This window comes from Cetorhinus maximus, chromosome 5 (genome assembly GCF_964194155.1).
Source record: "Cetorhinus maximus chromosome 5, sCetMax3.hap1.1, whole genome shotgun sequence".
Classification (NCBI taxonomy): Eukaryota; Metazoa; Chordata; class Chondrichthyes; order Lamniformes; family Cetorhinidae; genus Cetorhinus; species Cetorhinus maximus.
In genome coordinates, this window is record NC_135883.1 from 141,255,979 (window position 1) to 141,280,414 (window position 24,436).

The 24,436-nt window shown below is 43.5% G+C and overlaps 1 protein-coding gene across 1 annotated transcript in view; it reads right to left on the minus strand.

Annotated features, from left to right (window-relative positions):
• The window catches only part of ak9 (adenylate kinase 9), a 359,309-nt gene that overhangs the window by 48,844 nt on the left and 286,029 nt on the right, over nt 1-24,436 (minus strand). The window contains exons 33-36 of the mRNA XM_078542572.1: nt 22,198-22,415; nt 12,713-12,909; nt 10,272-10,441; nt 10,063-10,161 (exon numbers count right to left, since the gene is read on the minus strand). Coding sequence (XP_078398698.1) covers nt 10,063-10,161; nt 10,272-10,441; nt 12,713-12,909; nt 22,198-22,415 — 684 coding nt within the window. The remainder of the gene's footprint in view (nt 1-10,062; nt 10,162-10,271; nt 10,442-12,712; nt 12,910-22,197; nt 22,416-24,436) is intronic.

The following is a 24,436-nucleotide window of genomic DNA, read 5'->3' on the forward strand; positions in this document are numbered from 1 at the left end:
CAGCACTCTGCGGTAAAGAATTCCACAGATTTAACTATCCTCTGAGAGAAGAAATTCCTCTTCATCTCTGCTTTAAATGGACACCCCCATACTTTGAGATTATGCCGTCTGGTCCTAGACTCTCCCACAAGGGGAAACAACCTCTCAGCATCTACCCTGTCAAGCCCCCTAAGAATCTTATATGTTTCAATAAGGTCGCCTCTCATTCTTCTAAACTCCAATGAGTACAGGCCCAAACTACACAACCTCCCCTCATAAGAAAATCCTTCCATCCCCGGGATCAACCTAGTGAATCTTCTCTGGACTGCCTCCAATACTAGTATATCTTTCCTTAGATAAGGGGACCAAAACTGTTCACAGTATTCTAGCTGTGGTCTAACTAGTGCCTTGTATAGTTTTAGCAAGACTTCCCTATTTTTTATACTCCATTCTCTTTGAAATAAAGGCCTACATTCCATTTGCCTTATCTATTACCTGCTGAACTTGTATGTTAGCTCTTTGGAATTCATGCACAAGAATCCCCAAATCCCTCTGTGCTACAGCGTTCTTCAGTCTTTCTCTATTTAAATAATATTCAGCTTCTCTATTCTTCCTGCCAAAGTGCATAACCTCACATTTTCCCACATTATATTCCATCTGCCACATTTTTGCCCACTCACTTAACCTGTCTATATCCCTCTGTAGACTCTTTGTGTCATCCTCATCACTTGCCTTCCCACCTATTTTGTATCATCCGCAAACTTGGCGATAGTACATTCATTTCCCTAATCCAAGTCATTAATACATATTGTAAATAATTATGGCCCCAGCACAGATTCCAGTGGCACTCTGCTAGTTACAGGTTGCCATCCTGAAAATGCCGCCCCCCCCCGCCATCCCAACTCTCTGTCTTCTATTAGTTAGCCAGTCCCCTATCCATGCTAACATACTACCCCCAACACCATGGGTTCTTATTAAGTAGTCTTATGTGTGGTAACTTATCAAACGCCTTTTGTAAATACAAATACATTACATCTACTGGTTCCCCTTTATCTAACCTACTTGTTACCTCCTCAAAGAATTCTAATAAATTTGTCAGGCATGATTTCCCTTTCATGAAGCCATGCTGACTCTGCGTGATTATATTATGCGTTTCTAAATGCTCTGCTGTTACATCCTTTACAATAGACTCCAACATTTACCCAATGACAGATGTTAAGCTAACCGGCCTATAGATACCCGTGTTTTGTCTCCTTCCCTTTTTGAATAAGGGTGTTACACTGGCAGTTTTCCAATTCTCTGGGACTTTTCCAGAATCTAAGGATTCTTGGAAGATTACGACCAGTGCATCCACTATCTCTGCAGCTATTTCCTTTAATATCTGAGGATGCAACTCATCAGGTCCAGGTGACTTATCGACCTGTAGCCCCATTAGTTTCCCTCGTACTTTTTCTCTAGTGATAGTTATTGTGTTTATTTCCTCCCCCTTTTTGCTCCATGATTATTTAGTATTTTTGGTATGCTATTAGTGTCTTCTGCCATGAAGACTGAAGCAAAGTATTTATTCAACTCCTCTGCTGTTTCCTGATTCCCCATTAATATTTCCCCATTCTCTAAGGGGCCTATGTTGATTTTGGCTTCTCTCTTCCTTTTTATATATTTAAAGAAGCTCTTACTGTCCGTTTTTATATTACTTGCTAGTTTACCCTCAAAGTTTATTTTCTCCCTCTTTATTATTTTTTGGTCAAATTCTGTTGCTTTTAAAACTTTCCCAATCATCTGGCTTACCACTAATCTTTGCCACATTGTATGTTTTTTCTTTCACTTTGATACTATCCTTAACTTCCTTGATTAAGCATGGTTGGTTTATCCCCTTCCTACAATCCTTTTCCCTCACTGGGATATATCTTTGTTGTGAGTCATGAACTATTTTCTTAAATGTCTGCCATTGTTCATCAACCATCTTTTCTGCTAAACTCCTTTCCCAGTCTACTCCAGCCAACTCTGCCCTCATTCCTTTGTGATTACCCTTATTTAAGTTTAGCACAGTTGTTTCCAAACTAAGTTTCTCACTCTCAAACTGAATGCTAAATTCCACCATGTTATGGTCACTGTTTCCTAGGGGATCTTTTATTCTGAGATCATTTATTAAACCTGCCTCATTACACATTACCAGCTCCGAAATAGCCTGATCCCTAGTTGGATCCACAACATATTGTTCTCGGAAACTGTCCTGAATACACTCTATGGATTCTTGCTCGTGGCTACCTGACAGTTTGATTTTCCCAATCTACATGGAGATTAAAGTCACCCATGATTAATATACTGCCTTTGTTTCATGCCCTCATTATTTCCTGATTTATTCTCTGTCCAACAGCATAGCTACTGTTAAAGGGCCTATAGACTACTCCCGCCAGTGTGTTTTTCCCCTTATTTCTTACCTCCATCCATATGGATTCCACATCTTCTGATCCAAGATCATTTCTTGCTATCGTACTTATTCCATCTTGTACTAACAATACAACCCCACCACCCTTTCCTTCCTGCCTGTCCTTTCGAAAAGTCACATACCCCTGAATATTTAGTTCCCAACTTTGATGTCCTTGTCTCCATAATGGCCATAAGATCATACCCATTAACCTTTATTTGTGCCGTTAATTCATTTATTATGTTCTGAATACTAATTGCATTTAAGTAAAGAGTCATTAATTTTGCCTTTTTACCATTTTTCTCCCTTTGACCCTATTTGTTGCTGTTTTTTATGTTTGTACACTCTGTCCCTTCCTTACACTCTGGGTATCATTACCTTAGTAGCTGCCCTGCAATGCCACCATATCCTTTTGCTTTGTAACCCTACTTATTCCCTCTCCAGAACCCTCCCCCCCTCTATTTAGTTTAAAGCCCTCCCTACAGCCCTGGTTGTTCCATTTGCAAAGACACTGGTCCCAGCATGGTTCAAGTGAACCCCATTACACCGGAATAGCTCCCTTCTTACCTCAGTACTGATGCCAGTGCCCCATGCACTGAAACCCATTCCTCCCATACCAATCTTTGAGCCATTCATTTAACTCCTTGACTTTATTTACCCTATGCCAGTTTGCCCGTGGTTCAGGTAGTAATCCCGAGATTATTACCTTGGAGGTTCTGCTTTTTAATTTAGCTCCTAACTGTTCAAATTCGGTCAGCAGAACCTCCTTTCTAGTCCTGTCAACGTCATTGGTAGCAACGTGGACGACGACAACTGGGTCCTTCCCCTCCAAGTTCCTCTCCGGCCGTAAAAAGACCAAGAAGGGGAGGGCATAGATTTGAAGTGATTTGCAAAAGAAGCAAATGTGACGTGAGAAAAAACTTATTCACACAATGAGTGGTTTGGGTCTGGAGTGCGTTGCCTGGAAGTGTGGCGGAGGCATTCAAGGAGGCATTAGATGATTATTTGAATAGAAACAATGTGCAGGGGTACAGAGAGAAGGCAGAGCAATGGCACTAGGTCATAATGCTTATTTGGAGAGCTGGTGCAGACATGCTGGCCGAATGGCCTCCTTCTGTGCCATTAAAATTCTGTGATTCTGTGATATTTCATGGGGTCTGGAGTCGATGTTGAGGATTCGCAGGGCAACTCCCTCCCCACTGTATACCATGGTGCTGTCACCTTTGCTGAGTCTGGTCTGCGGTAGGACAGGACATACCCAGGGATATTGATGGTGGTGTCTGGGACATTTTTTGCAAGGTTTGATTCCGTAGTATGACTATGTCACGCTGTTGCTTAACTAGTCTGTGAGACAGCTCTCCCAATTTTGGCACAAGCCCCCAGATGTTAGTAAGGAGGACCTTTCAGAGTCGACAGGGCTGAGTTTGCTGTTGTTGTTTCCGGTGCCTAAGTCAATGCCGAGTGGTCCAGTTTCATTTCTTCTAGACTGCAATGGTTTGATACAACTGTGTGGCTTGCTGAGCCATTTCAGAGTGCATTTAAGAGTCAACCACATTGCTGTGGGTCTGGAGTCACGTAGCCAGACCAGATATTGGTGGCATAAAGGACATTAGTGAACCAGATGGGTTTTTACAACAATTGACAATGGTTTCACGGGATTCGAACTTGGGTCCCCAGAGCATTACCCTGGGTCTCTGGATTATTAGTCCAGTGACAATACCACTATGCCACCACCACTGCCTCCCCACTTGTTCTAACGGAGCCTTTGAGAAATAGTGATCATACTACGATAGAATTTTGCATTAAGTTTGAATGTGATATGGTTCATTCTGAAGTTAGGTCTTAAATCCAAAGGAAGGAAATTATGAAGTGTAACAAACTCTGATACTTACATTGAGTTTAGATCGGGAGTTTGGGAATTACAATTCCTGATGGGCGTCAGGACTTCCCTGCATTGGCTGGCCGAGAAAGGGCCGCAGGAGCACAGTTCATACATTTTCATGTTTTCAGGCCAGATACCGGTCCTGCGCACATGCACAGAAGAAAAAGAAAAAAGAGAAGTGAAACAGTGTGAAACTGCGGGTGACCTGAAGAGGAATGCTATTCAAGCAAAGGTGTCCAAGGGAGCAGGACATGGGGAGTGGGACAGGGAGAGATCCCAAACAAAGAAGAAGATCCCAAATCAGGGAGTGGGGCAGAAACTGGTCCCAGAAGACAGTTCCAAGTAAGGGACAAGGGCAGAGATTAGAACCAGATCCTGGTAAATAAATTGGAGCGAGAGAAGCTGAGCAATTGGCTCCGAATTAAGGAGACAGATCAGACAGGGAGCAGATTTGAAACAAAATAGGCTCGAGAGAAGCCCTGAGTATCTGAGGGGGGGCAGAGGTTGGTGATTCTCTGCTGTGTAAGGGCAAAGATATTCTTTGGAGCAGTGATGTTCTGTTTGGCAGGGCTGAAGATCTGAATTTGTGCTTCGAAGGTGAAGCTTGAGTGCACTCAGAGATCTAGGGGAAAGGAATCGCAGAAGGCGAATTGAAACCCTGGAGATGGGTTCTTGTTGAAGCTGTCTGAGTGGGAGTGACTTTTGGGAAAGAATTTCAAGATGAGTTCTTCAAAAGTGGAAATTGGAAACCCTTGTGAGAAAGAGAATTTCAGTGAGACTGGTTGGCTCATAGTGCAACAAGCATCGGGGTGGGTTGTTGAGAAATCCATTGAATCTGCTTTGGTTGCATCTGTCATTTACTTTGAAGTGTGGTGTGTCTGTCCACAGTTCGCCAGTTGGTTCACATGTACTGCATACTTACCCTCAATATTAGAGTATAGGATAGGGTAAATTGTTTTATCTTTCCGAATTTGTGTGTGTTTGTATAGAGATAGCTGGGGTGAGGGAATAGTGAATATTTGATTCATTTTCTGGTGTTTGTATTGAGATCTTTCCAACCTTTTGTCTTGTTTAATAAAGGTTTTGTTAAAAGTTCATTAGTAAACTCTTGTGAATTTGTTCAGTAACTTTCCTTCATGGTTTCTAAAAAAAACAAAGTTAGGATCTATCAAGCCAGGTTTCACTCTGGCATCTGACCTGTCCAGTATTAACATCAGCTGGAATCGTAACTGAAGGTATGAGTAGAAAATTGGCTATGGTGGATTGGGAACATACACTAAAAGGGTAGATAGGCAGTGGCTAGTATTTAAACAAAGGCTATATGGTCTACAACAGATATATCTTCCTCTAAGGTAGAAACACCAAAGGGAAAGGTAAATCAACCGTGGTTAACGAAAGAAGTTAAAGATTGCATTAGATCAAAGGAATTGGCTTATAAGGATGCCAGAAAAGGTGGTAAGCCTGAGGATTGGGAACAACTTAGAACCCAGCAAAAGAGGATCAAGAAACTGATTATGAAAGAGAAAAGAGAATATGAATGCAAACTAGAGAGGAACATAAAGGAATATTGTAAAAGCTTCTTTAGGTATGTGAAGAGGAAAAGATTAGCTAGGACAAATATAGGCCCATTACAAGTGGGACAGGAGAATTTATAGTGGGGAACAGGGAAATGGTGGAGAAACTAAATAGTTACTTTGGACGGAATCGTCCCAGATTCGCACTAAGTGCGGTTGCGGGTGGGTCAAATGGCACTTTGTCCGCTGGCTGCGATGGCAGGTTTTCACGCTGTATCACACCAAACCCACCACATTATTTATGCATTCCCAGGGAACACGCCATTTCCATGCCAAGTGGGCTCTCATTTGCCTGCCCGCAATCACCTCGCTGCTTCATCATGCCAGGCGCCATATTTAAAGTCCAGCCACATGCACACATCTCAGTGCTTCCAGACCATGACTACTGCAGGGAAGACATGGCCCTGAAAGGCAAAAAGACTCAGCCCCCAGGTTCAGCGACACGTCACTGGAACGCCTTTTGGATGCTGTGGAGTCCTGTTGGGATGTCCTCTATCCCCACTCTTGCCACAGGATGAGCAGCAATGTGACCAACCAGGCTTGGGAGGTGGTGGCAGCGGTGGTCAGTGCCAACGCCCTTCAAAACAGGACAGCCACTCAGTGCCACAAGAGAATGAATGATCTCCTCCGTTCCATCAGGGTAGGTCACTCTTCTCATCACTTTCAGCTCACACACTCTCAAACCCATCACACATCCAAAGGGCCCTCACTCATGGCCAGTTCACAGGACATCACCTTTCACTCTCTCACACTCATCGTCATTGTCCTCATCCCATCCATGGGACCACTCACCACTCACACATGCCAGGCATACTTATCATCTGTAGTAGTTTTTTGTTTTTATATTTATCATCTGGCCTGCCAGGCGTCTTGCTTACATTTTCTCCATCTCTATTAATGCAGGTCAGGCTGACACGCAACAACAGGGAGGGGTTGCAGACTGGTGGAGAAATGCCTGAAATCAAGGTCTGCAGAGACTTTGAAAACAGAGCCATCCAGCTGGCTAGTGACGATCTGGTCCTGACGATGAGGTCGGCTGTGATCTACTAAGTGAGGGTCCAGCAGTGCAATATCCATCAGACAACCATGCTGTGAGTGATGTGTCCTGTTTCACAGGCCACTGCCATGCACTAATTATCTCCCTTGCTTCCATAGGCACATCTGGGAAACAGCCGACCAAGTCCATGTCACAGGGCTTCCAATCAAGCTCTGAAGAAGCCTCTGAAAATGAACCTGGAGGCACGTTCCCTGAAGCCCCATCACAGTGCTCACCTAAATTCTCCACCAGTGCAGAGACACACACCTCGGTGGGACCTAGCTTTAGAATAGCTTCAGGATCACAATCTGGTGAGCACATCGCATTGTCTGATCTACAGCGGGTGGCGGCAGGGAATTCCCTGGTGTCTGGCATTCGGAGGACAGCTGGAGGCCAGAGATTTGCTGAGTCCACATCAGATGACAAGCCACTGGATTCGGTCATGTCATAGTTGCTTGCGCTGCAAAGGCAAGCTCGGGAACATCAAGTAGGGATGTCCACTGCACTCCTCAATTACAAGGCACGATGGAGAAGTCCATCCTCCTTCACTCTAAGGTGATAGCGCCTGCATGCCAATGCACCGTCAACACTGGTAGAATCGGAGCCACCATGGAGACCTTGATCCAAGACATTGGTCCTGCACTGCTGCGCAGGCTCAACTCCATTGCTGATGCCACAGTTGTCCTCCAACAGTGTGTATGCGAGAGGGGTGAGGGGCAGCTCGATCTCACTCCAGCTACCCCTTCTCCTCAAGGAGTCAGATTGGGCCCTCAGGCACCCATAGGGAGGAGGATCAATCAGTAGGTACACACTCGGAGGCCTTCCATCCAGGTGATTCCGGGAGTGCCCAAACCCATCCGAATCCCCTTTTCCTGTGACCTCAGAAGCTCCAGCTCCACAGGCCGAGAGGGTGCCACTGCCATATGGCAGGACCCTGAAGGCATGCCGGGGCCCTCCAAGTCTCACCCCTCCAAGGGATGCCCACCAAGGTCATCACAGACAGGGTGTTGCAGTCAGCTGGCTGGCTCCACCTCTGCTGTCGATGTCCAGGGAGCACCAAGACGTAGTGGTAGGGTTAGGAAAGTTATGAAGAATTAGTTGCGCAGCATGGGCACAGGTGTTAATCACTTGTTCACTATTGTCAATAAATTCTCAAGAATGTGGGAACCAATTGTAATATTTCCAAATTTGCTGATGACATTAAGCTGGGTGGGAATGTCAGTCATGAGGAGGACACTAAGAGGCTTCAAGAGTACTTGGACAGGCTAAGTGAATGGGCAAGAATATAGCAGATGGAACATAATGTGAATAAGTGTGAAGTTAATCACTTTGGTAGAAAAAAAAGAATGGCTGACTATTTCTTAAATGCTGAGAAGTTGGGAAGTGTTGGTGTCCAAAGGGACCTGGGTGTCCTTGTTTATGAGTCATGTCCTGCTGAGATAGCATGAAGAACAAAAAATTAAAAAGAAATTTGTTCTCTTCCATATTCTCATGTTTAACTTCTGTTTTCTTTAAAATAGACAAATGGCTGAACTGATAAAATGCTACCGCTGACCACATGATGGTAGTTCTGGAAGTTTCTGAGCAGTTTAAAAATGGACAAACGCTAACACCTCAAACCCCTGGAATGTAACACTCCTTACATTGTATAAACACTCCAGCCAAGTCAACACAAAGGATAGTAGACAGGACATTTGACCAGCCAGCTATGGTCAAAGGCAGAGCTATTTGTGACTCATCTCCAACGCTGCACTAGTGGTTCGACAGTTACCTGCTCAAAGCACAATGCGTTTTAACAAAGGGCCTCATTAGCTGAACAGCTTGACCCGAAACCACCATGTCACATTGTTTTTTATTCATTCACGGGATGTGGGCTTCGCTGGCTGGGCCAGCATTCATTGCCCATCCCTAGTTGCCCTTAAGAAGGTGGTGATGAGCTGCCTTCTTGAACTGCTGCAGTCCATGTGGTGTAGGTACACCCCCAGTGCTGTTAGGAAGGGAGTTCCAGGATTTTGAGCCAGCAACAGTGAAGGAACGGCAATATATTTCCAAGTCAGGATGATGGGTTACTTGGAGGGGAATCTCCAGTGATGATGCTCCCATGTGTCTGCTGCCATTGTCCTTCTAGATGGTAGTGGTTATGGGTTTGGAAGTTGCTAAGGAGGCTTGGTGAGTTCCAGCAGTGCATCTTGTAGATGGGTCTGTATTTGTTAAAATTTCAAAGGATGAGGGGTGACCTCATTGAAACTTACAAAATTCTTACAGGGCGTGAGAGGGTGGATGTGGGTAAGATGTTTCCCTTGGCCAGTGAGTCTAAAACCAGGGGACATAATCTCAGGATAAGAGTAGGCCATTTAAGATTGAGATGAGGAGGAATTTCTTCACTCAGAGGGTGGTGAATCTTTGGAATTCTCTCCCCCAGCGGGCTGAGGAAGCTTAATCGTTGAGCATGTTCAAAACAGAAATTGCTAGATTTCTGGAGACTAATGACATCAAGGGATATGAAGAATGTGGTGTTGAGGTAGACGATCAGCCATGAACTAATTGAATGGGAGCGCAGGCTTGATGGGCTGAATGGCCTACTTCTATGTTCCTAAGAACTTCCTAACACTTCAGTTAAGAAGCAGAAGAGGCTGCCACCACTAGCCATCGGCTAAGGAAGCCACACTCACTCTGTGTCACCTGTCCGTTCATCCTCCAGGACCAGTAAATTGCTCTCACCTGTTATTTTCTGTTTTTCTGTCTATTTAGTTCATGTATTATATTTAAACTGTTGCTTCTTAATAAACTACTTCAAAATCACTTACGAGCTCAACCCACATTTTTGGGTAATCTGTGACTCTCAAACTCAAATCTTACAGCTATCCCATGAATGATTTAAAAAAAAATTACCCATGGCCGCCACCGACAATTTAATGATGTACTAAAGAAAATAACATTATTACATTAGTGATCAGTATATGCAATTCTGCCAACAGAATACTTGCATTAATTCAGGATCTTAAAAACAGTGTGTAACCAAATGCAGCTGCATAAATGTGTAAGGGAGCATAAAATTCTGCAAGAAAATACTAAGTTACAATAAAATTCAACCCTTATACAAAAGGCTTGATATTTGATAATGAGGACTTTTGTGGAGAAGATATTATTCAGAAGTATTTACCGCATAAATTTATCAAGGTGTTCCTCATCCTGAAAAAGATATAATCTGTTTCTGTATTCAGCAGCATAATCAATGTGTCCAGGGACCAACGCTTCATATCTGATAGAAGGATCAAAACAGTAGTTAGAAACACTTCTCTGTCAAGACAATTTTTTTCTACATTTTATAAAGTTTCTTTATCCTCTAAGAAATTGATAAGTTGAATCTACCTCTGTTGGCCATCCAGAAATGTAACTGGACAGTAGCCCAGAAATTCTGCCTGTTGAGGAAACCTGGCCTTTACTCCAGCTGCAGTAAGCTTTGTAGGGAGCATATCAGATGTTGGTAGAGATTGAGAAGCTAATGGAGGTACGAACGTCTCTGGATTGTGCAAGAAGGTCTGACAAATTGATAAAATAGACAAATTGAAATTTATACATGTTTTGTTTTAAACAGTTTTATCACAATGTTGAAAAAAGTTGATGATATCAATCAACATAATTTTCCAGAAAGAAAGGCATGAATGTGTTAAACCAAAGTATTAATTAACCCATAAATAGATATTTCTTAAAATATGGGATTATGTTTGAGATTATCTCTGGTTGAATAGATTTAGATGCTACTCCATGCCTCGCTATTTTCTCGTTCACACTTAACTATGTGTATTGTGTATATAAATTCTTGTTGTTTGAAATAGGACAAGATGGTCAAAATTTGTATAAAATTAGACTTCCATATTATTAGCATGGATATGTCATTCTTAATATGTATGTAGTATATTTGGCAACAGTTACGAATAAGTCCATGCCATGAATGTGCATATACAATGTAAAAATCTGGAATTTCTTTGGACCTGCTCTGTTCCACTGACGCATAAAAAAAGGGGCCTTTGCCACAGTTCCAGTGAAATTACAAAGGCATGGTGGGTGCAACTCCAAGAAAATTTCAGACCAAAAAGCATACGTCAATAACTCCTGCGTCAGAGAGCTTTCGGACAATCTGATTGCCTGGTAGCTCTGTAGTCCCAGTGGTCAAGATTGGAACTACAGGCAGTCCCCAGATTCTAAGTCCCAGAGTCCAGGATCAGCTAAGTGTGAGGTGACTGGAGGTTGCAGAGGGATATAGATAGGTTGAGTGAGTGGGCAAAGATCTGGCAAATGGAGTTTAATGTAGGAAAATGTGAAGTTGTTCACTTTGGCAGGAAGAACAAAAAAGCAGAGAACGACTGCATAATTCTGAGGTGCAGAGTGTTCTAGTACGAGTCATAAAAAGTTATGCAGGCACAGCAAGTAATTAAGAAGGCTAATAGAATGCTATCCTTTATTTCGAGAGGGATTGAACATAAAAGTAAGGATGTTATGCTTCAGTTATACAGGTGAGACCTATAATGGTGAGACCACACCTCAAATACTGTGTGCAGTTTTAGTCTCCTTATTTAAGGAAGGATGTAAATGCATTGGAGGCGGTTCAAAGGATGTTTACTAGATTGATACCTGGAATGAGTGGGCTGTCTTATGAGGAAAGGGTGGACAGGCTGGACTTGTTTCCACTAGAGTTTAGAAGAGTGAGGGGTGATTTGATTGAAGTATACAAGATCCTGAATGGCCTCGACAAGGTGGACGTCGAAAGGATGTTTCCTCTTGTGCGTGAGTCCAGAACTAGGGGTACTGTTTTAAAAACTTTTTTTCTCTCTCAGAGGGTTGTGCGACTTTGGAATTCTCTGCCTCAAAAGGTGGCGGAGGCGGGGTCGTTGAATATTTTTAAGGCAGAGGTAGATAGATTCTTGTTAGGCAAAGGAATCAAAGGTTATCAGGGTTAGTTGGGAATGTGGAGATCGAAACACAAGCAGATCAGCCATGATCTTATTGAATCGCGGAGCAGGCTCAAGGGGCCAAATGGGCTACTCCTGTCACTATTTATGTTCTTATGTCTCATGGTGGGGAGGGGAGATGAGGTCCAAGAGGGTAGTGGGGGGTTTGGGGGTCTTGTGGCGAGGAGGGATCACTGCGGGGGCAGACCTTTGAAGGAGGTGGGGGGAGTGAAAGGAACCCCTTGAGGGTGGCGCATCCCCCTTCCTTCACACCTGTGAACCCGCCAATCTAAAAATTGAGGCTAGATGGGAAGAGACCGTTAAGTGGCTAACAATTGACCACTTAAAATCCTCAATTGTGTTCAGATTGGGGGTAGGTGAAAGGGCAGCAGGAAGGCCATTCGAGGAACTTTATGGCCCCCTTTCCATCTCCGTGCCTACAAAACCACCGGTTGGGAGTCATAAAATTCTGCCCCAGGACTTAGAATTTGAAGACTGCTTGTAGTTCCAGTTCTGGCCACTGCTGCCACTGGCCCTGCTGGGACTATCAGATTGGCCAGCAGCTCTCAGAGGCAGGACCTCCACCAGACTGAGGGGTGGAAGTCCTGCTTCCAGCCAATTAATGGTCCTTGGAGCATTAAATGACTTGGGGCTGCTCTGATTGGCAGGGATGTGCTCCCTACTGACTCTTCAGGTGGCAGGGCAGTAAAAAACGCCATTTGAAAAATCCTGTCCCATCATTTATGAAGGTGGGGGAACACCTCTTATAATTCAGGTAAGTATGAACAAATCTGAAAGATTCTTCTTTTCAGTTCTCAGTTAACTTTCATTATTATTTCTGACTACCACAAATATACTTACATCCAGGGCCTCCTTGGATGCCATTTTATAATAATGTCCTTGGAATTCTGCTGCAAATTCTAATGAAGGATCATCAGAACAGTCTACAAATTCTTTATTTAACTGAAGGCTAACGGGGCAGTATTGCTGAAATATTCCAACCCTGGACTGTAGTTCACTGGGTGTGATACACAGGCCAGCAATACAGGCAGCTTTACCTGCAGTGAGAAAACATATTTCTCATTTTAGTATATAAGACAGAAAGTTCTTTATGAAATACATAATCAGAATTGACATTTATACAAAATACCATCAAAAGGTTGTACTTTGCATGTTAAAATATAGAAAGTATTAATTATTTACTGCACATCTATATTTTATCCTCTTACTACCATTTATTAACACTGAAAATATCATTGCTTAATGATTTTGGGAACAATATAGGTTAAGTTCAAATGAAAGGTCACATCTGGAAACATTGGGCAGAATTTTGCCCTCAGATGGCGGGCGGGCCCCACCGGCTTGACGGCGGGCGGACAGCCGACCCCCGCCGAGACGGGGCCCGTCGCCATTTTGAGTGGGCGGGCCAATTAAGGCCCGTTCAGCGGCCTGCCCGACAGGAAGCGCTATGCGCTTCCAGTGCTGGGGGGGAGGGATTCCCCATCTGTCAAAGAGCGCACTGCTCCCTGAGGCAAAGTCCTGTCTCAGGGAGATTAGTGACAGGTAAGAAAAGTCAAAAAATAGAAAAATTAAAAAATTATTAACATGTCCCCTTCATGTGACAAAGTCACACGAGATGGGACATGTTAATAAAAAGGACATAAACTTTATTAGACTTTTTAAAAACGGACATGAAACCTCATCCTGCCAGTGGATGAAGTTTCATCAATAATCTGGAGCCCGCTGGGGCTCCTGGCCTGTCCGCCAGCCTTAAGGTTGGTCGGGCAGGTCTTTAATTATCTTAATTAGCCTGTCAATGGCCTCAATTGGCCATTGACAGGTCGGCAGGCAGACAGCTGATTTCGCTGTCCGCCCGCCTTCCTAAAAATTTAAAGAGACCGGGATGACGTCGGGGGTTTCTCCCGACGTCATCCCGCGTCATTTTCCCGTCAGCGAGCGGGCCCCGCCCCCAAATCACTGACGGGAAAATTCAGGCCATTAACTCTGTTTCTCCACAGATGCTGCCAGACTGCAGGTTATTTCCAGCATTTTCTATTTCTAGTTCAGATTTCCAGCATCTGTAGTTTTTAAAAAAATTCATTTTACGAGATGTGGGCTTTACTGGCTAGGCTAGCATTTATTGCCCACTCGTAACTGTCCTTGAGAAGGTGCTGGTGAGCTGCCTTCTTGAATTGCTGAAGTCCCTGTGGTGTAGATACACCCAGAGGGCTGTTAGGAAGGAAGTTCCAAGTTTTTGACCCAGCCACAGTGAAGGAATGGTGACATATTTCCAAGTCATGACGGTGAGTGGCTTGGAGGGGACAAGTAAAGTGATCTGCTGTTTCATCCACAATTTTGCTCTTGTGAGGACACAGTCCCTTTCATCAGGGCACCTTGGGAGGGCAAGCAAAATGAGAGGAAGATGAGAGGATGGAGGAGGACAAAGAACTGAGGAGGCATTTGTTACTCCTTCCATTCGGACAGACTGTCCCTCAACAGATATTCAGATACCAATTTCCCTGATATCATCCCCTTATCACCGCTACTCCACAATTCTCTACCTTTCATCATTGCGTCCTTGTGGTCAAAATCCTGAAAGAAAAGCCATTGCCAAAAAACCATTCTATCACAACTTTATCCAATAAAACTTACAATAACATATACAAAAAATAACTACTTTTTTTATTCATTCATGGGATGTGGGCTTCGCTGGATGGGCCAGCATTTATTGCCCATCCCTGGTTGCCCTTGAGAAGGTGGTGGTGAGCTGCATTCTTGAACCGCTGCAATTCATGTGGTGTAGGTACACCCACAGTGCTGTTAGGAAGGGAGTTCCAGGATTTTGACCCAGCGTCAGTGAAGGAACAGCAATATATTTCCAAGTCAGGATGGTGAGTGACTTGGAGGGGAACTTCCAGGTGGTGGTGTTCCCATATATCTGCTGCCCTTGTCCTTCTAGGTGGTAGTGGTCATGGGTTTGGAAGATGCTGTTGAAGGAGCCTTCGTGAATTCCTGCAGTGCATCTTGTAGATGGTACACACTGCTGCTAATGTGTCAGCAGTGGAGGGAGTGAATGTTTGTGGATGTGGTGCCAATCAAGTGGACTGCTTTGTCCTGGACGGCGTCCAGCTTGTTCAGTGTTGTAGGAGCTGCACTCATCCAGGCAAGTGGGGAGTATTCCATCACATTCCTGACTTGTGCCTTGTAGATGGTGGACAGGCTTTGGGGAGTCAGGAAATGAGTTACTTGTTGCACGATTCCTAGTCTCTGACCAGCTCTTGTATCCACAGTATTTATATGGCTAGTCCAGTTCAGTTTCTGGTCAATGTTAACCCCCATGATGTTGATAATGGGGGATTCAGTGATGGTAATGCCATTGAACGTCAAGGGGCAATGGTTAGATTTTCTCTTGTTGGAGATTGTCATTGCCTGGCACCTTTGTGCGTGAATGCTATTTGCCACTTGCCAGCCCAAGCTTGGATATTGTCCAGGTCTTGATGCATTTGGACATGCATTGCTTCAGTATCTGAAGACTTGCCAATTGTGCTGAATATTGTGCAATCATTAGTGAACATCCCACTTCTGACCTTATGATGGAAGGAAGGTCATTGATAAAGCAGCTGAAGATGGGTGGGCCTAGGACACTACCCTGAGGAGCTCCTCCAGTGATGTCCTGGAACTAAGATAATCTTGCTTTGTGCTTGGTATGACTCCAACCAGCTGATAGTTTTCCCCTTGATTTCCATTGACTGCAGTTTTGCTAGGGCTCCCTGATGCCACATTTGATCAAATGCTGCTTTGACGTCAAGGGCAGTCACTCTCACCTCATCTCAAGAGTTCAGCTCTTTTGTCCATGTTTGAACCAAGGCTATAATGAGGTCAGGGGCTGAGTGGCGCTGGCGGAACCCATTGTCAGTGAGCAGGTTATTGCTAAGCAAGTGCTGCTTGAAAGCACTGTTGCTGACCCCTTCCATTACTTTACTGATGATCGAGAATATAATGATGGGGTGGTAATTGGCCGGGTTGGATTTGTCCTGATTTTCGTGTACAGGACATACCTAGGCAATGTTCCACATTGCTGGGTAGATGTCAGTGTTGAGCTGTACTGGAATAGCTTGGCTAAGGTTGCAGCAAGCTCTGGAGCCACAAATCTTCAGTACTATTGTCGAAATATTGTCATGGCCATAGCCGTTGCAGTATCTAGTCTTCAGCCAAGTCTCTTCAGGCCCAAGTTTTTAAAGTTGCTGACTATGAGCATCCCAAGAGTCCTTGACTGAGCCACACTCTACTTCTTGCTGCTCCACCTCCTGCTTCTTCACCGTCTTTGAGGTCAACAGTGCCGACTCCCTCATCTTGCCAAAGGTTTTTGTCCAATGGAGGCTGCATGTGCTGTTCCATTGCATAGTAAAATAATGCAGTATTGAGCAGACCACTACCATGCAGGACATTCTTTAGAGGCTGTTAGGCTGGAATCTACCAGATATACCAAGGCAGCAGAGCCACAACTAAAACTTTACAGCATTTTAAATGACAGCAGGTGACAATCTTTATAAGTAGTATTGGATATAGTTGTGCCTTGACCGGTACTGCCTTTGAGTGCAAATTACAAGCAGAGTGAGCTGTTACGAGTTTGGTGAGTTGGGAGATTTAAGTATCATTATCATTCTAAAAATTTGGCCTGCAGTTCATATTTAGCTGGTATTTATTTAAAGTAAATTAACAAACTAAAGTAAGTTGTTATGATCCCAGCTGGTGTTATTACTGGACAAGTCAGATCCCAGAAAGGAACTTGGCTTGATGATCATAATTTTAGTTTTTTTTAAACTTTGGAGAGCATTTACTGAACAGATTCACAGGAGACTCCTAATAACTTTTTAACAAAAAGGATAAAACATTGATTAAACAAGAAACATTAACTATTTTACACTAGATAACAAATAGGTTGGAAAGATTTTCAATACAGAAACCAAGAGAACTCGCTCATTCTCTTTTACCCCAGCTTTACAGACCCAACACTCCAGTGACGCTGTACCACTATTTCCACACCAAATGTAGAGCTGGTTCAGTTGAAAAGAGATTTCTCTTCCATAATTCGTACCTCCCTTGAAATATCCAGGAAATTCACTCTAAATTCACTATTACATTAAAGCAATACACAAGTTCCTCCACAGTCTGGCAACATTTCCAGCTGGAGAGAGACTTAGTCCAGAATTTTCCACTCCTATTGGTGGCGTGTGCCTTTGGCCACGTGAGTAGACAATATGGCGAGAAGGCCAAAAATCGGTTTTATGGTGTCGTGAAACCAGTTTGCGATCATTGCTTCGCCAATGGCGTTTTTCGCAGTCAAATGTCAGGAACTTAATTTTAATGCATTTGCACCTCGTCATTGTGCCTGCACGCCAGATCATCACCCCATGTCAAAATTACCTCCCATGTCAGTATGACTTCAGAACGGTGTGACTTACGGTGCCTTTAAAAGGTGTGCACCTGGCGAGCTGAGCTTCGAGAAGAACTTGGAAGTGAGTGCACACAACCTTGCACAGCACTCATGAGGATCGCCCATAAGACATCAAGGAAGAGGCGCCGCGCACTTGGAGGTGGGGAGGGGCACAGGCAAGTAGCTTTTTCCCGGCTGTCTTTCAGTGTGGTGCTGGGGCAAGGGCTCCAGTGCGAGTGTGCTGGGGAGGCAGATGGGCGCAAGGCAGCACAGACTGATGGAAGTACAGAAGCACATGCCGGAGAAGAGGGGTGTGGGGGGAAAGGGTGAGGGAAGCGGCCATGCACTTTGAAAACCTTGTCTAAAGTGAGCATTCTTCCATAGCTGAGGCCATTCAGCAGCAGCTCCATTGATATGATTGGAGTCTGGCCTCTGAAGCATTTCTGCCCACTCGAGCACCACAAAAGCATGAATGTGCCACCAAATGCTTCAGAACCTTTCACCCGTCAGGCGCAGGCTGAAAATTAATGTGTGTTTTAGGGGGCTGCAGAACAATTGGACAACTGGGCAAGTTGTAGAATCCCCTTGTGAAAGATGGCCATGGAACAGTCACAGGTGAGGGTGTCAGACCCGTTGGAATGTCTTTATTAAGGTTTGGACCATTATCCCTCATGGCTCAAGCTAACAGTGCAGGCTTGCAGTGGGGGTAAGGAGAATGCCTGTGCCTGAACCAAGAGTACAGAATGCAGTTGAGTGGCCAAAGCTGCCTCCAATCGGTCAATTGGAGTGGGGCAGAGGTGGGAGGGGTTTTGCATAGCCATGAAGTGCATTACACACTGACTATCCAAGTGGTGGCCAGCACTCCCTGACATGCATGGAGTGGCCTTGAGATGTAGCTGGAACCGGAGACTTAACCAGGAGAGATCCTTAGGAGACATATGCTAACACACGTGTCTCTCTCTTTGATCCTGCAGGAGGAGAACATCAGGATCATGGGGCCTGGTGATCTAGCAGTTTGCCTCATGGCTTGCAGGGAGCAAAGGAGAAGGGGAAGAGTGCAATAGAGGTGCCTGGCTTTCCAATTAGAGGAGCACCACCCTCAAGATGAAGGCGCAGCAGAGCCTCCTGCGCACGCAGCTGAAGATCTACAGTGAGCCATCACTCGTAGGCACCTCGAGACCCAGGGTCTTTAAACGGCGCCTGTCATTCCTGCAGATGACTGAGAACCAGTGTCATCGAAGACTGTGCATGTCTAGGGAAGTGGTCGGTCACATATGCCATTTGCTGCAGGATTTGGCACCACGGGTCTTGGACGGCATCCACTGTCAGTGGCCGTGTAAGTGACTGCAGCGCTCAATTTTTATACCTGTTGCTTGTTCCAGGGCTCCACAGGTGACTTGTGTGGGATCTCGCAAACCTCCACACACAAGTGCACTCAGGAGGTCATGGATGCCATCTATGCGAAGGACACAACTTTGTGCATTTTGACCATTTATTGATCTGGAAGCCAAACTGCAAACACTGCGCAACATCAGGGAGGGGGAGAAATACCTGGACACTGTACCAGAAGTCGGTCACACCTGTTAGAATACAGTTGTCTATTTTGGTCAGAGGTGAGGGACAGGAGGGTGTGACCATGAGTGAGGCAGGTAAAGGGACTAAGCAGACAGTAGTGGAGGAGCCTCAGATTCTGCAATTGTCAAAGAGGTTTGAGGTGTTTGCAAGCTGTGTGGACGAAAGCGAGGTCTGAAGGGTGGATAAGCAGACTGGCCATGTCATCATGGTACAGGAAGCCGTTCAAGCGGGCGGGAGCAAAAAGGAAGCTAGTGGTCATAGGGGACAGAGCAGTCAGGGGAATAGACACTGTTCTCTGTAGCTGAGAGCGAGAATCCAGAAGGCTGTGTTGTCTGCATGGTGCCAGGATTCGGGACAGCTGCTCAGTGCTGGAGAGGAACTTGCAGTGGGGGGGGAAGGATCCAGTTGTTATGGTCGATGTAAGTACCAACAACATAGGTAGAACTAGGAAAGAGGTTTTGCATAGAGTATGAGGAGCTAGGCACCAAATTAAAAGCAGAACTTCAAAGATAGTAATCTCTGTATTATTACTGGAGCCACGTACAAATTGGCATAGGGTGAATAAAATTAGAGACATCAATGCATGGCTCAAAGACTGGTGTGGGAGAAGTGGGTTCCAGTTTGTGGGGCACTGACACCAATACTGGGGAAAGTGGGAGCTGTATGGTTGGGACGGTCTACACCTGAACCATGCTGGGATCAGTGTTCTAGCAAGTTGTGTAACTGGGAAAGTAGAGAAGATTTTAAGTCGTGGGGGCAAGGGATAAAATTTGGGAAGATGTGGCAAATCAAAAAGTAGAGACAAGGCAAGAAAAAAATATATTGATATGAGAAATGATAAACAAGCCGTGACAGGAAGGGACAGAGAGTACAACTCTAACAGTCAATCAGCAGATAAGGCTAGAGGTTACAAAAATAATAAAAGGACAAAACTAAAGGCTCTGTATCTGAATGCATGTAGCATTCAAAACAAAACAGAAGAACTGATAATGTAAATAGGAATAAATAAGTTTAATCTGATAGCCATTACAGAGGCATGGCTGTAGGATGACATAGATTGGGACCTGAATACCGAAGGGTACATGACATTTAGGAAGGCAGGAAGCTAGGAAAAGGTGGAGGGGTGACTCTGTTAATTAATGATGATGTTAGCACAATAGAGGGGGATGACCTAAGTTCAGGAAACCAGGATGTCGAAGCAGTTGGATAAAGATGAGAAATGATAAAGGCAAGAAGTCACTTGTGGGAGTGATGTACAGGCCCGCTGACAGTAATCACACGATAGGACAGGGTATAAAGGAAGAAATAATGGGAGCTTGTCATAAAGGTATGGTGATAATCATGGGGAATTTTAATCTACATATAGGCCGGGAAAATCAGATGGGAAAAGGTAGCCAAGATGAGGAGTTCATAGAATGTTTTTGGGATAGTTTCTTAGAACAGCACATTCTGGCACCAACCAGAGAGCAGGCTATACTAGACCTGGTATTGTGCAATGAGATAGGATTAATTAATGACTTCATGGTGAAGGCACCCCTAGGTAGCAGCTATCACAGTGAGATTTAATTTTACATTCAGTTTGAGGGAAAGAAGAACGGGTCCAAGACTAGTATTTTAAATTTAAATGAGAGTAATTAAGAGGGCATGAAAACAGAGCTAGCTAAAGTGAATTGGCAAATTAGATTAAGAGATAGGTCAATAGAGGTGCAGTGGCAGACATTTAAAGGGATATTTCAGAATACACAGAATAGATACATTCCAATGAGAAACAAAAATTCCAAGGGGAGGACCCACGATCGATGATTAAATAAAAGAGTTAAAGATAGTATCAAACTTAAAGAAAAAGCATATAAGTGTGCAAAGATTGGCGGCAGGTCAAAGATTGGACAGCATATAAAGAAAAGCAAAGAATGACTGAAAGATTAATAAAGTGGGCAAATTAGAGAATGAGAGAAAGCTATCTAGAAATATAAAGACAGACAGTAAGAGTTACTATAGATATTTAAAAAGAGTTAACAAAGTGAGTGTTGGTGCAATAGAAAGAGAGTCTGGGAATTAATAACAGAATATAAGGTGATGGCAAATGAACTGAACAGGTATTTTATATCGGTCCTCAGTATAGAGGATAGAAGTAATATCCCCCAGAAATGGCTGTAAGTCAGGAAATGGAAGGGAGGGAGGGAGGGAGGAATGCAAAAAATTACAATCACCTTAGCAATTTGTTGGAGTGTGGGCTGACAAACCCCCGGGTCCTGATGGATTTCATCCTAGCATCTTAAAAGAAGTGCCTAGTGAGATAGTTGATGCATTGATTTTAATTTTCCAAAATTCTCTAGATTTGGGGAAGTTTCCATTAGATTGGAAAATAGTGAGTGTAAATTCTGTATTCAAAAAGTCGGGGGCGGGGGGGCGGAACACAGAAAGCAGGAAACTACAGACCAGTTAGCTTAACATCTGTCATAGGGAAAATGTTAGAAACTATTATTAAAGAAGTTATAGCAGGGCACTTAAGTAAATTCAGGGTAATCAGGCAGACTTAACATGGTTTTAGAGGGTCATGAATCTTTAGAATTCTCTTCCTCAAAAGTTTGTGGAAGCAGAGTCTTTGAATATTTTTAAGGCAGACGTAGATAGATTATTGATAAGCAAGGAGTGAAAGGTTATCAGGTGTAGGTGGGAACGTGGAGTTGAAATTAGAATCAGATCAGCCGTAATCTTATTGAAAGGTGGAGCAGGCTCGAGGGGCAGAGTGGCCTACTCCTCCTAATTCGTATGTTGATTTGTGGTTGAGAAAGTAGCAGTGTGGGTACTGATTGAAATAAAAATTGTGGTGGGGTCTTCATTGCATCACTTGGACCCTATCGGGATATGTTTATTCACCCTTTGCTTGCTTCTGATGAGAGTAAATTGATGTCCTCCCAAGTGTCAAACATCTAATGGCAAATCGTTATTTTTTTGGTTTGTGTTATTTTTGTCCTGCCATGTTACAATCATCCTCAGCGTTCTTGAGTTTAAGAGCGGGATAAAATTATTTTGGCTTTCTACTGCTATAAGTGCACAGGATTGAATGCCAGGCAAGACCAAGATTGGGATTGACTGTGTTGCCATCTGGCTTTCAGCAACTGGCTGTCTAGGTTCATTCAGGAACAAGGATCAATTGGTCCAAAAAGCATTTACTGTTGGTAGCTAATTTCATCTGATTTCTTTTTTTGACCAAAACTCTACGTAAAATGAAGTCCAAAGACAGAATATCTATTCATCAGCCATCAGGAAAATTACAGAATATTGTCATGTTTAAACTATGATTAATATTAATTTTAAAGTTCAAACTTACCTTCTTGTATTCTTTCCAGATATATTTCAATCTGCTTTATACTGGTTTTAACGATTTTCAGCACTTCTACCCACACCCACCATTTGCTGTGGTGTGCATGAATAATGTGCCAATTTTGATGCTGCAGTTGATAATATTCCCAGACAGCACTAATCTCATGAGTATATGATGAGTTTCGAATGGTCAGAATCTGAGAACTGTCATGGAGTGGATAGATCCTGTCAAGTAAGAGTACAATGATAGAAACACTCACTGCATAGGAGGTAAAACATTTGCGTCAAAATACGATTTAAATGAATGTTACTGAAAATTGGTCAGATCTAAAATCTATTTTTCAAATTGAAATGTTTTCAATAGAAAATGTGCCTACAAAATGGGGAGTAGCCTTCCCATGATCTGACTGATAAATGTTCATTTGGCTCATTTGCCTACAGTAATACTGGTCTGAAAATACCTGATCTCATCCGATCTCAAAAGCTAAGCCTTGTTAGTACTTGGATGGGAGACTACTCAGAAATATCTGGCGCAGTAGTGAAGCAAAGAGATTTCAGGATAGCAGCAAGGGAGAACACAAGACTTCAGGAGATAAAGCAGCAAGGGAGAGAGTGAGACTTTGGGAGAGAAAGCAGCAAGTGAGAATGGGAGACTTCAACCAAGTCAAAGTATATGACCTCAAAGAGGAGAAGCAGAGCAAACAAACCCAGAGCTCCCTGGTTGATGATAGAGATTAAGGTGTAAAAGGAAAAAGTGTGCTTATAAGGGATGTCAGGTCAATAATACATTGGAGAACCAGGCTGAATATAGAAGGATCAAAGGGGAAGTGTAAAAACAAAAAGAGTATGAAAAGAGACTGGCAGCTAATTTAAAAGGGAATCCAAAAGTCTTCAATCGGCATATAAATAGTAGAAATGTGGTAAAAGGAGGTGTAGGGATCATAAAGGGGATATGGAGGTAGGGGGCATAGCTGAGCTATTAAATGAATATTTTGTACCTGTTTTTACCAAAGAAGAAGATGCTGCCCGGGTCATAGTAAAGGAGGAGATAATTAATGCACTGGAACAATTTAAAATTGATAAGGAGGTATTAGATAGGCTGTCTAAACTAAAATTTGATAAAGCAGCATGACCAGATGAGGTGCATCTAAGGAAATTGAACTGTGAAAGTGATAATTGCAGAAGTGTCAGCCATAACTTTCCAGTCTTCCTCAGACTCGGGGTAGTGGCAAAGGACTGCAGAATTGCAAATGTTACACCTTTGTTCAAAAAAGGGTGTAAAGATATGCCCAGCAACTACAAGCCAGTCAGTTTAAATTCTGTAATTCTGTGGTGGGAAAACTTCTAGAAACAATAATTTGGGACAAAACTAATTGTCACATGGATAAATGCGGGTCACTTAAGAAATTCATGCTAGCTTTCCTTAAGAGAAAATCATGTTTAACCTACTTTCTGGAGTATTTTGAAGAGGTAACAGAGAGGATTGTTGAAAACAATGCTGTTGATGTGGTGTACATGGACTTCCAAAATGCATTTGATGCAGTGCCGCACAACAGGTTTGTGAGCAAAGTTATAGCTCATGGAATAAAACTGACAGTAGCGTAATGGATAAGAAATTGGCTGATTGACAGGAAATAGAGTGGTGGTTAATGGTTGTTTTTCAGGTTAGAAGAAGGTTTGTAGTGGAGTTCCCCAAGTATCAGTTTTGCGACCCTTGCTCTTCCTGATCTATATATTAATGACCTGGACCTTGGTGTACAGGGGATAATTTCAAAATTTGTGGATGATGTGAAACTAGGAAGCATTGTGAATTGCGAAGAGGATAGTGTAGAATGAGAAAGTACATTGACAAGCTTCTTGAATGTGTGGACAAGTGGCATTTGAAGTTCAATGTGGAAAAATGTAAAGTGATTCATTTTGGTAGGAAGAACATTGAGAGACAATATAAAATAAAGGGTACAACTCTAAAGCAGGTGCAGAAGCAGAGGGACCTGGGTGTATATGTGCATAAGTCGTTGAAGGTGGCAGAGCAGTTAATAAAGCATTCAGTATCCAAGGCTTTATTAATAGAGGCATAGAGTACATGAGAAAGGAGGTTATTTTGAACTTGTACAAGACAATAGTTCGGCCTCAGCTGGAATATTGCGTACCGTTCTGGGCACTGCGCTTTAGGAAAGTTGTGAAGGCATTGGAGGGAGTGCAGAAAAGATTCATGAGAATGGTTCCAGGGATGAGGAACTTCAGTT